Genomic DNA, 12,962 nt, shown 5'->3' on the forward strand with positions numbered 1-12,962 from the left:
TTTTAGAATTGTTGTAAGCGGGTGGAGGAGGGTTATTTTGGAGCAGCCTGGTCTTGTTGTCCGCTGATTTTATGAGGGTTAATACGATGCACAGCAGACCTTAAATCAGAGGCCTTCACATGGCTGAAGGGGACGCAGTCTACAGTCTAGCTTTATACAGCAGGTACTGAAGAACCAGTCGCTTTCATTGATACCCAAATGTGACCTCTACAGATGTTCCTGTTTTAATCTGCACCCTTCAATTGAAATCTTTTTGCGGGTTCTCTTCCAATTTGTCCATCTTGCTCACTCACTTCACCCAGCGATAAGCCAAAGGCGAACAAATTACAAATGGAGCCTCACGTCCAGCTTTACATTTTCATATGTAATTGTTTTCATTTCATTTACATCTTGCTAGAAGCACATTTGGCAGCAGGTTATAGAATGTTTGAACAAAATCAATTGGTAAGAGACTTTTATTAATGTATTGCAAGCAAGCAACGTGCAGTAAAATATGTGTGTGATTTTTTTTCTCGGTACGCACATGCACTTTTTGTCACCATCAATACTGCATAGAGGATATTTCTAAGAGGTGGGGTCAGTTGGTGAAGGGGGGTCAAGGGATTGTGGGGGGGTTGAAACTAATTGCGAAGGCTAGGGCAGTCAAAAGGCTCATGGGTCAGGGAGGTGTCAAGAACACGGTAGCAACGCCCCTTTTTAAGAGAACAGATCAGTTTCTGAAATGATCAAGTTTCAAATTGATTGAGTTTTATTACGTTATTATGTCGAATGTAAAACATCGTTAAATCCTACATCACTCATCTCTTTGTCCCATCTTTATTGATCCAGGAGTTTAAGTTCATGGGCCAGTGCCGCTCCCCGTCTGTGTCCCCGAGCAGGCAGGCCACATCCTCCACCAGCCAGGTCCAGGAGGAGCTGTCTCTGTTCCAGCAGTACCTTCAGGAGGGAAACCCCTTTGAAATGCATATCGAGCACAAAGAAGAGGAGACAGAGGATGTGCTGGCGTCTAATGGGGTAAGAGCAGGGAGACGCCTATTCATTTTTCAGCTTCTGCATCTGTGATGGCCATCGCCATCGCCAGAGGCATCAGGTTTTGAGGTCGTCCGTCTAACCCATTCTGATGAATGCAACGTCTCTGTAATGCCTGGAAGTACAAACCACATCCATTTTTCTTACAATCGTGGATTAACTGATTTAATTTTGGTGAACAGATGTCAAGAAGCCTGTGACTACACAAAGAACAGTTCTTTTGGCCTTAAGTATTCACACGCTGACAAAACTTCACACAATTGACTAATAGCATGAAATAATAAAGTGATGTTATGTAGATTCCAACACCAGTCTCCAGCGCATTTCTGGTCTGTATTCTACACAGTCCTAATACACACAGTTTTTTGATGTGTTTTTTTTCAAATACCGTAAATTGATTGTGTCATTATGAAAATGTCAGTGTCACATCAGTTAAAAGCTTCTCCCATTATTTTGCTTTTTTTTTTAATGATAACATCAGACGAACGTATTAAGATACATTTTGAATGACGATACTTACATTTTATTTAGAAAACAATACACAGTAGTTTTGTCATCATTTATTATTCACTCCAGCCATCTCACGCGTGTCTCGCCCACTGATCCAGTCGAGATCTCCGTCGCTGTCTGCAGGGTAAGGTGATCGCTAATGAGTCATTTCTACCTGTTGAGCTACACCAGCAAAACAAGCTCATGAGCAAACAAGCTGATTAATAGAGACATGATCTCAGCGGGTCATTAAGTGGTTTACAACAGTCCTTCAAACCGTCCTCACAGGGGAAGAGACAAACTTAATAACATGCAGGACCAGTTGTGCAGAACCTTCCACAATTATCACATCACTTTGATTCATTGTCTGCCATCTGATGTAGAAGCTGTTTCACAGAATCATGCTGGTTGGATTTCATTTTACATCACCGCTTTATGGCTAATAAAATAAAATGAATTCATACCAACTGCATGTGTGATGTTAACATCAGACGGTTACTCTAAAATATCAGCGTATCCTGATGACTTCGTGGAGCAGCCGATAGGATGCATCCACATTATCGCATCCATCCAATCCCATTTTTCTTAAACTACTTTCTGCTTCTATAACGTAGTGTCTTATTAATGATCCATAATTGACATAAACCCATAAATTTACCAAATATCGCTGATTAAAGCTGTGCCGCTCTTGTATTTTGCCAGATTAGAAGTTGCACGAGTTCACAAAAACATTTTTTTCTCTGCTGCATCACTTCTTTTTTTTTAACTGCAAAATGCAAAAGGGGTCGGCTACAAATCTTTTTGTACTTGCAGATTTGCCCTTGAAAAATTGATTGTCACTATGGACATGTGTCTCTTTAACCCTCATCTACATATTGCTCTCAAGCATCATTATCATTTATTTATTTATTCAACCTTTTTTTTTTTTGGAGATGTTTATTCTCAACATCATTGTAAATGAGAGTTTGCTCTTAGTTGAGGTTTGAGGTTAATTAAAAATTGAATGAATGAATTTAGCTTAAAGCTAACAACAAAAACCAGAAGGATTATAGTTTGCTTTTTAGCTCTAATCAAGAGTTTGGGGATTATAGGACATACAACGCGGAGGGGAAGATGTGGAAATGATAAGAAATGCCCTTCAGATTTTTAAGGCGGATGTTTTTGGACAGTTTTATTGTTGGTAGTAGTTGATAGCGCTGGGGCGCCGTTATTTTCTTGCTAAATATATATGTTGCTGGCTCTTTCTGCATTCTGGAGCCATGAAGAAGTGATGCTGGAAGGGGAAAAAAAAAAAAAACCTCTGCGAGGTCAAGACAAGTATTTGTGATTGTAGTAAAGTAAAACAATAAAAATACTCAAAATACTGTTTTTGGGTGATCGAAGTGAAGTAAAATCTGGTCAACTGGACGTAAGTTTATCTTGAAGACGTTTCACCTCTCATCCGAGAGGCTTCTTCAGTTCTAGTGAAGAGTGTGGAAACTCCAGCTTATAAACCTATGTGGGAGTGGTCAGTGCTATTGTGGTGGAAACGACCCTCCCGAGACTCACCTGGCCTCCCCAAACAACAGTCGTTGTGCGGTGTCAGGGAGTTTCACCCCTGACACCGCACAACGACTGTCGTTTGGTTGTACGTCCAGTTGACCAGATTTTACTTCACTTCGATCTACAATGACCTGGATGAATGAGAACCTACACAGACATCGTTTTTGGGTGATGTATTGCTTTATAAAAAAAAAAAAAAAAAAAAAAAGCCATTACTGTATTTCCCTGTTCTGACAATGATAAACTAGTCATATATGACTGGAGGAGTTGGAACTGGGGACTTCTGAATACTTGGTGTTATGTTATGTTATTCTTTTCTATTGATACATTTTCCTCTCAGGGTCAACATCAGGAGCAGTATTGCCTTATCTAACGCATCAGCAGCTTGTCAAACCTTTAATATGGCCGTTGTGTTGCTTGAGCTTTCAGTTAAGAACAGAGAAAACATTGTGTTGTTTCAGAGAGGCTTTAACCAAACCCTTGTCTGAGAGCTGAAGGAATCAGTTTCATGATTCTGCACGCCCCACAGCTGGAACATGAGGCTATAACACTAATTATAGTTGAGATCATTTAATCGTGCTCTTCGCCACATTCTGGAATAGGAAATTGGTACTTCAAAGCCTTAATAGACCTTTTATACAATTGTGTCGTATGCTCTTCAGCAGGTTTTACCCCGCTTGTCTTCTAAAAAGGACTGACACGTTTGTGCTGTTATTTCTCCTTTCTGTCTTTGTCACCTCGTCCATTATGTATCAGTACATCCATCTGATCTCTCGCTCTCTCTCTCTCTTGTTGTCAACCCCCCTTCAAGTATGAGTCCGATGAGCTGGAGAAGAGCGTTTATCAAGATTACGACAGCGACAGTGATGTCCCAGAGGAGCTCAAGCAAGACTACGTGGATGAGAAGACAGGCGACGCCCCCCTCAAGAGGTCAGTCAGATAGCTACACAGCCCTCCGATGACACACAGCTCAGACGATGATAAGTTAAGCGAGGTGTCCATCCGTTCTACTCCATTTTTTTTTTAAATTGAGGGGCATTGACACAAAAAATGTTAAGACACCAAATAAAATGATCAATCCTTGAATCTTTATCCCTCATAATGACGTCATCATATATCATGTGGTTTTCACTGCGTCAAGCAACAGTAATTTTAGCTCACCTCTTCTTCACCCTGCTAAGTTGGCAGGAAGCTTTTATAGCAAACCATAAAAAATTCAAAAAGCCACTGTTAAATAACAAGTCAAGCGATAATGTTCCCCTCGGCATCTCCTTGTGTCAACGGTTTCATCTTAGGAATTGTGTCTATGCTGTTATCGGTGGGTATTATTCATAACCAGTCCACCAGGGAAGCTTATGATACATGTATGTGAGAGAGTGACATCGTGATGTGTCTGATGATGTCGCCGTTTCTCAAAAATATTGCCAAGTGTCGTGAGCAAACCCCATCATTCTGCACTCTTCAGTTTGGAGTGTCCTCGCTTGTCAATAGCGAACTGAGTCGTCAGCACTTACATCCGAAATTGAAAAACATTTACTGATGCACAGCAGCAAGGGAAAAAAAGAAAAGAAAAAACCAGCGTTTGATTTGTGTGACGACTTTTTCCCAGCAGCCTGAGACCTACCCACGATTAAATCAGCCATCATTATTTGTGACAAATGAAATTGAAAGATGAGTAATAAGCATAAACGCGTCACATTTTGTAACCGCAACGAAAGAATCAACTTGATTTGCATATTAATGATAAAATGGTGATCTCATCGTGAACAGAACCACCGCAGAAAGTACAGACAAAAACCATGCTTATCTGTGCTTGTAAAACAAGAGTTCTTCCTGGAGAAGGATCCCAATTCTTCCTTTCATGTCTTGCCCACATCTCAAAAACCTCAAGAATATTTCAGCAACTCGACGACATGTGTGGTCCTGCATGTGATCCTGCCCCGGACTTTCGATCTCGTGTCAGCAGGGGGATGCGAGAAGTGGACTCCTTTGATCATGCAGGGTTCAGTCAAGGATGTTTTTCCAGGGGAGAGAAAGTTTCAAAGTGTGTAGCCTCCCATGTATCAGTCCCTCCAACTCCATGAGTGCTTGGTTGCAAATATAAGGGAGGATTCACAAACTATGGGGCCATCAGACAGTTTTTGACAACACTTATTCCAAACAGGTTAGAGGGTAGTAATCAAAAGAGTTTGCTCAGAAACGCAAACGTTTAGGGAAATACGCCTATTGTCCATCATTTTTAGAGCCAGACAAGCGGATAGATAACCCTCTCTCTTCTCTGGGAGCATTACTGAGCTCCAGACCTCCCACCGGGCGGCTGACTGCCCAGCTGTGATGAACGCTGGTGGAGGAGCAGGAGAGAAAACATCTCAAAAGTCATCAGATACACTGTTCTCTAAAACCAGTCTTTGTCTGTATTAAAAATAGAAGAAGGGTTGTGCTTTCCATTTGCTGTGTAAAATAATTGAAATGTACAAGATGCACACCAGGAACTACTTTCCTGATTGGGCTGCATCGACCACCGGTTGATGATAAGAACAACAGCAGGAAAATCTATCCGTGTGTCTGGCAAGTTTTCATGTATGGTTGCATGAAAGTGCAAGGTCCCATCTGTAAATGTGCAGGAATAGATAAGTTACGTTCCATTTTTTAGCCTTATCGATATTTCTATGTTTTTATTATATTGTGCTTTTATTCACGTATTTTAACCATGAGCATGACTGCAATAAAATCAAACCAGTATTTCATTACGTCTTAAAGGTGTTTCTATCTCTCGCACGATCTTGAGACAAGCCTGCTTTTCAAACGTTTTTTGGGGGGGTGGGTAGTTATTCTGTAAATCGTTTAGGTCATCAGTCTCCTACTGGTTACTGAGCTGCTGATTTTTCTCAGCAGTTGACTGTTCTGTTGAAGTTGTGATGGATGGAGAAAAGATGATATGTTACAAATTGAACTTGTACAGGAAACAAAACATGCAGTACCATTACTTATTCAGCAGGTCCTCATTACACAGCATTGTTAAAACGAACATGAATTTCCTGTCATGAAATGCACAATGACTTACTAATGGCACCATGACGTTGGGGCTCTGTGTTGAGTGTCATTATTTCACAGGTTTGACACGCCTGATATTTTGCTTAAACTCTCACCATAATCAATTTCCTGGCCATTTCCCTTCCCTGTGTTAACCTGACATTAGCCTGAAGTCACTAAAATGCTAATGTCTTGTTCTTATCATCAGGAATCACTAATGGTTAATTATTGAATGGGTCGTGTGGTCACATCCAGACATTAGACATAATGATTGCTCGCTAATATACCTCGATGATCAGTGTCAGGGGTCTGCTTCTCCAGGATCAGCTGTTCAGAGACCTCACCGCAGGGGTCCTTACTGGGTCTCCTGCGTTGTGTAATGGGTTCTGATTGATCAATTAGAAGAAAATGACCTGCTCTTAAGTTGTCAACCTGCAGAGGTTGAATGATTTTATTCTCTTTCTTGACTGACTTTGTCCTACTTTTCTTCCACGCTTCCTGCAGCGTGTCCCGGGAGACTATAAGAAGCAAGAAAAAGTCTGATTACAACCTGAATAAGACCAACGCACCAATCCTCACCAACACCACCCTCAACGTCATCCGGCTTGTGGGTAAGTACACACAGACGCGCGCGCATGCGTGCGCACACAGATGCATGCACACTCTCTTTCTGGCTTTTAAGGTCCTCCTGAGAGCAGCGCAGCCACACAGTGGGTGTCCTCGCTGCTTTGCTGAGATTTACATTCATTCCCCGATTAAGCCTGCCGCTCATCGCTATCAGCACCCTCGGGTCTCTGCTGCTACTTGTGTGACAGAGCAGCAGTTGTAATGGTTAGCCTTCACCCTGAACTCTGACCCGCCATTCTGAGCGAGGTGCTTGCATGTCCCTGTGATATGGCTTTGAACACATTCAGGGTCTTCCTCAGTAAAGTTTGCCCTCGGGAATGTGATTGGGAAGCGTGAAAATGAATTAGACTCGACTGTTGTTTTTTTTTTATTATTTATCTATTTTCTTTAATGTGTGGCGATGTGGCAGAATAGATCTTCCTCTTTATGAGTTCTTTCAATAGCTCAGGCTGATACTAATCTGCTGTTATTCATCACATTTCAAACCACAACGATTTAAGAACCCTTCTCATTCTTTCTAACAAACACAAACACGATTTAGAATAAAAGCTGTTTTTTTTTTCTTTTCTCACAAATATGTAATACCGATAGAGAGCTGTGTTGAAAAGCTTCAAGTGGGGAACTGAGTGAAGACCAGAGGAATGAATCCAAGCAATCACTTCTTATTCAGTCTTTGATTGAGTTAGATGGTTCCTTGGGTTCTTGGTGCAGAGTTCAAGAGAAACAGCGTGAAAAATGAGAGTGTGGCAGAAATTGTGCTGTCTCAGAGGCAAAGTCAGCTAGATTGAGGTTATTTGTTTCTTTACTTTTTTTTTGTCCTTCTTTATTCGACGGTTTGGAGTCAGTGGTAACCTTGTTACGCCGCTCAATTCCTGTTCCTCCTGAACTCATTGCCTTTGCGGTAAATGTAATCCTCGCTCCATGTATGTAAATGCAATGTGATCCAAACAAGGTTTTTCCCTAACGAACGCAGTTCCACCAAGATGTAATTTACTGAACTAAGTTTTACTTACTCGGAGAACATGTTGAATTATTATAGACTGGTTTCAAAACTACGTGCTAAAATACATCGAAAACCAATACGAATAGCTCCTGTTATATACAGTACTATCATATCAGGAATACACACACACACACACACACACACACACACACACACACACACACGCACGCACCAAACCTAAACTTTTCTTTCCATACAGGGAAGTACATGCAGATGATGAGCATTCTAAAGCCCATCGCCTTTGACGTCATCCACTGTGTCTCACAGCTGTTCGACTACTACCTCTATGCTGTATACACCTTTTTTGGACGCAATGACATGGTACAGTATTTCAGTCATTCTGCTCTTTCCCTGCACACTTGTGCGCGCGCACACACACACACACACATTCATACACACACTTGATTTTTTGAATATTTTTTGATTCGCCAGGAAACCTGTCACAAGGTATTACGGCGTGACGTGTAATGTTTGTTTAGTCAGGTATTTTTATCCCTCTGTCACAGACTGTAAGATAGAGCGCAACACACTCTTGCCATATTGTCAGGTGTGCTATCAGAAGCACCCCAACAGACGTCAATAAACCAAAGACGTTAAGAAACTACAACTAAGATTTGCCAGTTGGTGAAATGTGATTCACTTGCGCTACTTCCGAGACCTGATTCTGATGATCATTGTCTCAGCTTGAACGCAGCAGAAGTTGCTGTTTGCCCTCGGTACAGTTAGTTAGCTGGTGAGCTACGCTACACACCACAGGTGACATCCACTTTCTGTTTTTATTCTCATTGAAACACTTTCAGTTTGGGTTTTTTCTTGAGTTATTTTTGATTTTCCTGTTCATTTTATCACATTTATTGCCAGACGAAAAAGTCCGTTTTGGATTTTTTCTTATGTTTATTAGATGAGGTGGGAAATTACAACAACTTCACTATCTTCTCATTGCTGTCAGTGAAAATTCCAGTCGGAGGATTGGTTACGGTCTGCAAGCCCCCAAGCCCCCCCCCCACACACACACGCGCACGCACACACACACACACACACACACATCTATCATGTCTTTTATATTGTGGCTCACTAAGAAAGAAAAGCATTTGTGTCAGTATCGCCCTTAGGGAGGTGGTAATGATAGCGGCAGAATGACTTCTATCCCATCGAGGTGGGCGAGATATAGAGGATGAACACTCCGCAGGGGTTGCTACACTACAGATTATTAACATGTTTGACTGTCTGTGTGTGCGCGCTTGTGTGTGTGCGCTCGTGTGTGTGTGTGTGTGTGTGAGTGAGTGTGTGTATGACGCGATGAGGGAAGGTGACACTCCAGTTGCTACAGGATGACTGGTCAGAGGTCTCTTTTCTTATACATTTCAACCTGTGGGACCATTTATAGAGTTTGTTTACATGCCGTTTTCCTGCTTTAACCTGTCTTCTCTATCACGCTGTTTTTTCTTTTCCATAAATGTCATTTTTCAGAGAGGACCATACCCCTCCACTCACTTCTTTTTCACCTCATTCGTCCTCTCGCTACTTCCACAACTGTCCGCAACTCGCTCTCTGTGTTACTTTTTCCCCTCTGCACTTCTTGTGCTCATTAAGTGTCATTTTATAAACCCACCCATTTCATTAAGAGTCTCACTCTCAGAGGCACCCACACTAAAATGCTAATGACTCCATGAATCATTAAAAACCCTCTAGAAATTGTTATGCACATATGCTGGTATTTTGACCTAGGAGCTGCTCTCTTCACACTGCTGGAGCTGCTTGACTTTTCTATTTGAAGAATAATGGATGACATTAATATTTTAATGTGTTAATACCCCATTATCTATGTATTTTGGCCCTTTCAAGTCAATCTGCAACACTAACTCTCAGACTCACGCTTAAGATGCATTAACGGCATTAATAATCTGCCTTGCTGGGATTAAAAGGCAAATTTACAACCCTTTTTTTTAATCTAATGATGCTCCCCATAGGAGAGACTTGTCAGGGTAGGGATATAGTGAGAGGGATGTAAATGAAGAACGTAGGAAGGTGAAGATGAGTGTGTCTGACTGTATTTCACTGTATGACGGCAGCATCCAGGGAGGGGAGGGGCTGACCACAGAAACAATAGCAGAAGAAAAGAGGTTCTGAAACGAGAGAGACAAGAGAGAGGGAATGATTCTTTTTCATTCTCAACTGCTGAATCTCACTGACGGTTCGACTTATATACTGGATGTTATTCATCTTGCACCCACATAAGCATGTCAGTATATAGCGAACGTCACCTTTGACACACACTAAAACAGCTGCCAGGTAATCATGAGCTGGGCATAAGGGAATCAGGACCATATGTGAGTTGCTGGCTTTCAGTTTAATGTGTAGCACTAGTTTTAGATTCCTGCTTGAATGCAAGGTGACGATGGAGCTGAATAATCAAAGCAGCAGAGCTCAAGATGTTCTTTCTTTTAGTCTGCTGGAACCCACAACTTTTATGTCTTCACATATAAAGACAGTAGAATTCGCTTATTCATTTATATCATATTTTTTGGGCAATTTTACCCCCGTGGCATGTATTATAGAAGAAAATTACCGCTGTTGCTAGTAATGCTGTTTGACTTAAGGTTGAACAGTATCAGTTTGGATAACCGAAAGAGCAGCTGCTTGACACTTTGTGTGTGTGTGTGTGTGTGTGTGTGTGTGTGTGTGTGTGTGAGAGAGAATAATAATAATGCAAACTTTATTCGCACAAATTCTAAGACACTACTAAAATGTCATCAAATTGAGAAGGGCAGCCTTTCGAAAATCAAATTCTGAAGCCTCCATACGTAGCCAAGGCAGTTTCAATGGAACTGCCGGCTGTGGAGGGTTTCCCCACAACTCCGATCCATCAAGAGCTTTTTTTTTTCTCTTTGCATTCACGCAACCACAAACACTGATGTGACACGAGTCTGCAGTTATTGTACATACGCCGTGCTCGAGGAGTGTGGCTGTCACGTGTATGTATTTTCCAATCCAGAAGCAAACGCTAACAGGAGTTGCGTGCGCAGCTATCGTTCGACACATTTATATACGCCGTGTTTTGTGGTGTGTTGGCTCATGAGTTTGAACAAGCAATTTATAGTTCCATCTACTTTATTTATACTCCTGCATTGAATCAATGACAACGTGATGGTGAGCCCTAAATTCAACAAGTACTTTCAAACGAAATTATACAATGTAAGCGATACTGCACCTAATAAGCGTGTTTTGCCTTTCAAGTACTCACAAATTGGTGTCTTGGGCTCACGAAGATATTGTGGTTCCTGCATAACAATCTTTGTGACTCCAGAAATCGGAAAGAGGAAATGTGCGTGGCTGGCTTTTTCAGACATTTCAAAAGTAAGGTGGGAAAATAATGTCTTTGTTAGCTCATATATAAGTACTTGACAGGCAAAATATCAGTATCGCTTAAACATGGTCCAGAGGTCACTGGAGATTTCCTCACTTGACAGGGTTGATTTAGAGTCTCTCCAGGAATATCTGATGAAAAGCTACTGAACTGCAGGATGTGGACAAGAGCACTCCCAGCCATTGTCTCCCTCATTCGTTTATCGAATTCTGTTTGTTTGCTTCTTTCTTAAAGCTTTGTTTTTCTGTTCTGTTCTTGTCTCTCCTCTGTGTTATTATTGTTTTTTAAATTATGCTTTCTGTTTTTTCCTTTCTGCTGTCCATCCCTCATCCGTAGCCTGTCCCAAGCCCGTCTTTGCCTGCTCATGGTGGCAGAGAGGTGGGCACTACCCGAGTGGTGGGCCCTGCTTGCTTGGTAAGAGTAGAACTCCAGTAGTGTGACTACTGTACAAGGCAATGCCCGCCTTGTGAGTCCAAACACTAGTCAACATTTGTGGTATGAGTGTCTGTGTGTATGTGTGTATGTGTGTGTGTGTGTGTGTGTGTGTGTGTGTGTGTGTGTGTGCGCGTGTGTGAGTGTTCGTTATTTTTCCAAGCCCTTAGGTGTGTGTGGTCTACTTTCTCAAGTTGCATCAAGTTCATCTGAAACCGACTTCACAGGCGTGTGGATGTTGGGTTTGCTGTGCTCTCATGCCCTTCACCCTCTCCTTCTACCTCTCATCTGCCAGCTACTGTAGTTGGTGTGAATGTCTGATTTTTTTGATGTGTGTCATTTCTATTTACTCCTCCCTCTTTTGGATTAGAGTGGGCTTGAGGCAGAAAGTAAAGATTTTCATGTATGGCACTACGTGAGATGAGAGCTGATGTGTGCGTGTGGCATGCCGTCAAACTGTTCTGAAGTGTGTGTTCTCGTAGAGGAAAGCAGTTATGCTTTGTGCAGACACTTATTTGTGTGTGTGTGTGTGTGTGTGTGTGTGTGTGTGTGTGTGTGTGTGTGTGTATCCTACAGTATGAGTCATCGGGTCTGGGCCTTATCAGCAGCAGACTGAGAACCACACTGAACCGGATTCAGGAGAGCCTCATTGACATGGTAAGACACTCACTCACTCTCTCTCTCTTTCTCTCTCTCTCTCTTTCTCCCCCTCCCTCCTTTACTCCTCTATCTGTCCCACTTTCTCCTCCCCACAATCCTCTTGTTACGTCATCGCTCTTTCATTTTCTGACTCAACCATGCTCTCATTTATCTTGCCATCTTTATTTACGTCTCACCTCTTTATGATTTTTTTTTTTTTTTTTGGGTGGTCCAGTCTCCCTCACCACTGTGTGTGGCCTTATTGTCGAGAGAACCTACCAGCCAGTGTTGCCACAAAATACATTATGGGTCAAAATTATGTGGCCAGTGGTCTCTCTGTCTCTCTCACACACACACGCGCACACACACAGACACACACACTCCTACTTCCCTCCATTTAACTGACCATGTGAGGGTGGATGTGTGCGTGTTGTTCCATTAGGGCTTTCAGTCACCACCCTTCGCCAACTACATCGTCATCGTCACAATTATTCTGATGCTCTCCACGCTGTTTTGATACTGGATCAATGTGCAGCCTGTCTCCTCGCTTACACGACAATGCAAAGGTCTCACTTCTGCCTCTCACGTGTCTCCATATCAGAGGATTTGAAGTTTTAGTCCCCCTGCAAAAGAAGTGAAAATTCTGTGGATTTATTTGCTTTACCATCCTACTTTTTGTTTTTCTGGTGAAAATCAATTAGATATGTCCCTAAAGTCTAATTAAAGTAGAAGTGTAAGTGAATGGATCACTGATTTCATATTTTAATCTTCCTGTCTGGAATTAAAATGTGAATTCCCAGA

General features: G+C 41.9%; 1 protein-coding gene across 2 annotated transcripts in view; it reads left to right on the plus strand.

Annotated features, from left to right (window-relative positions):
* The window catches only part of vps50 (VPS50 EARP/GARPII complex subunit), a 101,700-nt gene that overhangs the window by 55,465 nt on the left and 33,273 nt on the right, over positions 1-12,962 (plus strand). Inside the window, exons 18-23 of one of the 2 annotated variants that reach the window (XM_086192626.1) lie at positions 829-1,014; positions 3,872-3,990; positions 6,598-6,704; positions 7,923-8,044; positions 11,427-11,504; positions 12,099-12,179. In XM_086192626.1, the coding sequence (XP_086048752.1) occupies positions 829-1,014; positions 3,872-3,990; positions 6,598-6,704; positions 7,923-8,044; positions 11,427-11,504; positions 12,099-12,179 (693 nt within the window). The remainder of the gene's footprint in view (positions 1-828; positions 1,015-3,871; positions 3,991-6,597; positions 6,705-7,922; positions 8,045-11,426; positions 11,505-12,098; positions 12,180-12,962) is intronic. The other variant, XM_086192627.1, reaches the window with a different exon arrangement.

The sequence above is a fragment of the Aulostomus chinensis genome, chromosome 22 (assembly GCF_037954235.1).
Source record: "Aulostomus chinensis isolate RoL2024-O1b breed Wild chromosome 22, RoL_Achi_v1.0, whole genome shotgun sequence".
NCBI classification, from domain to species: Eukaryota; Metazoa; Chordata; class Actinopteri; order Syngnathiformes; family Aulostomidae; genus Aulostomus; species Aulostomus chinensis.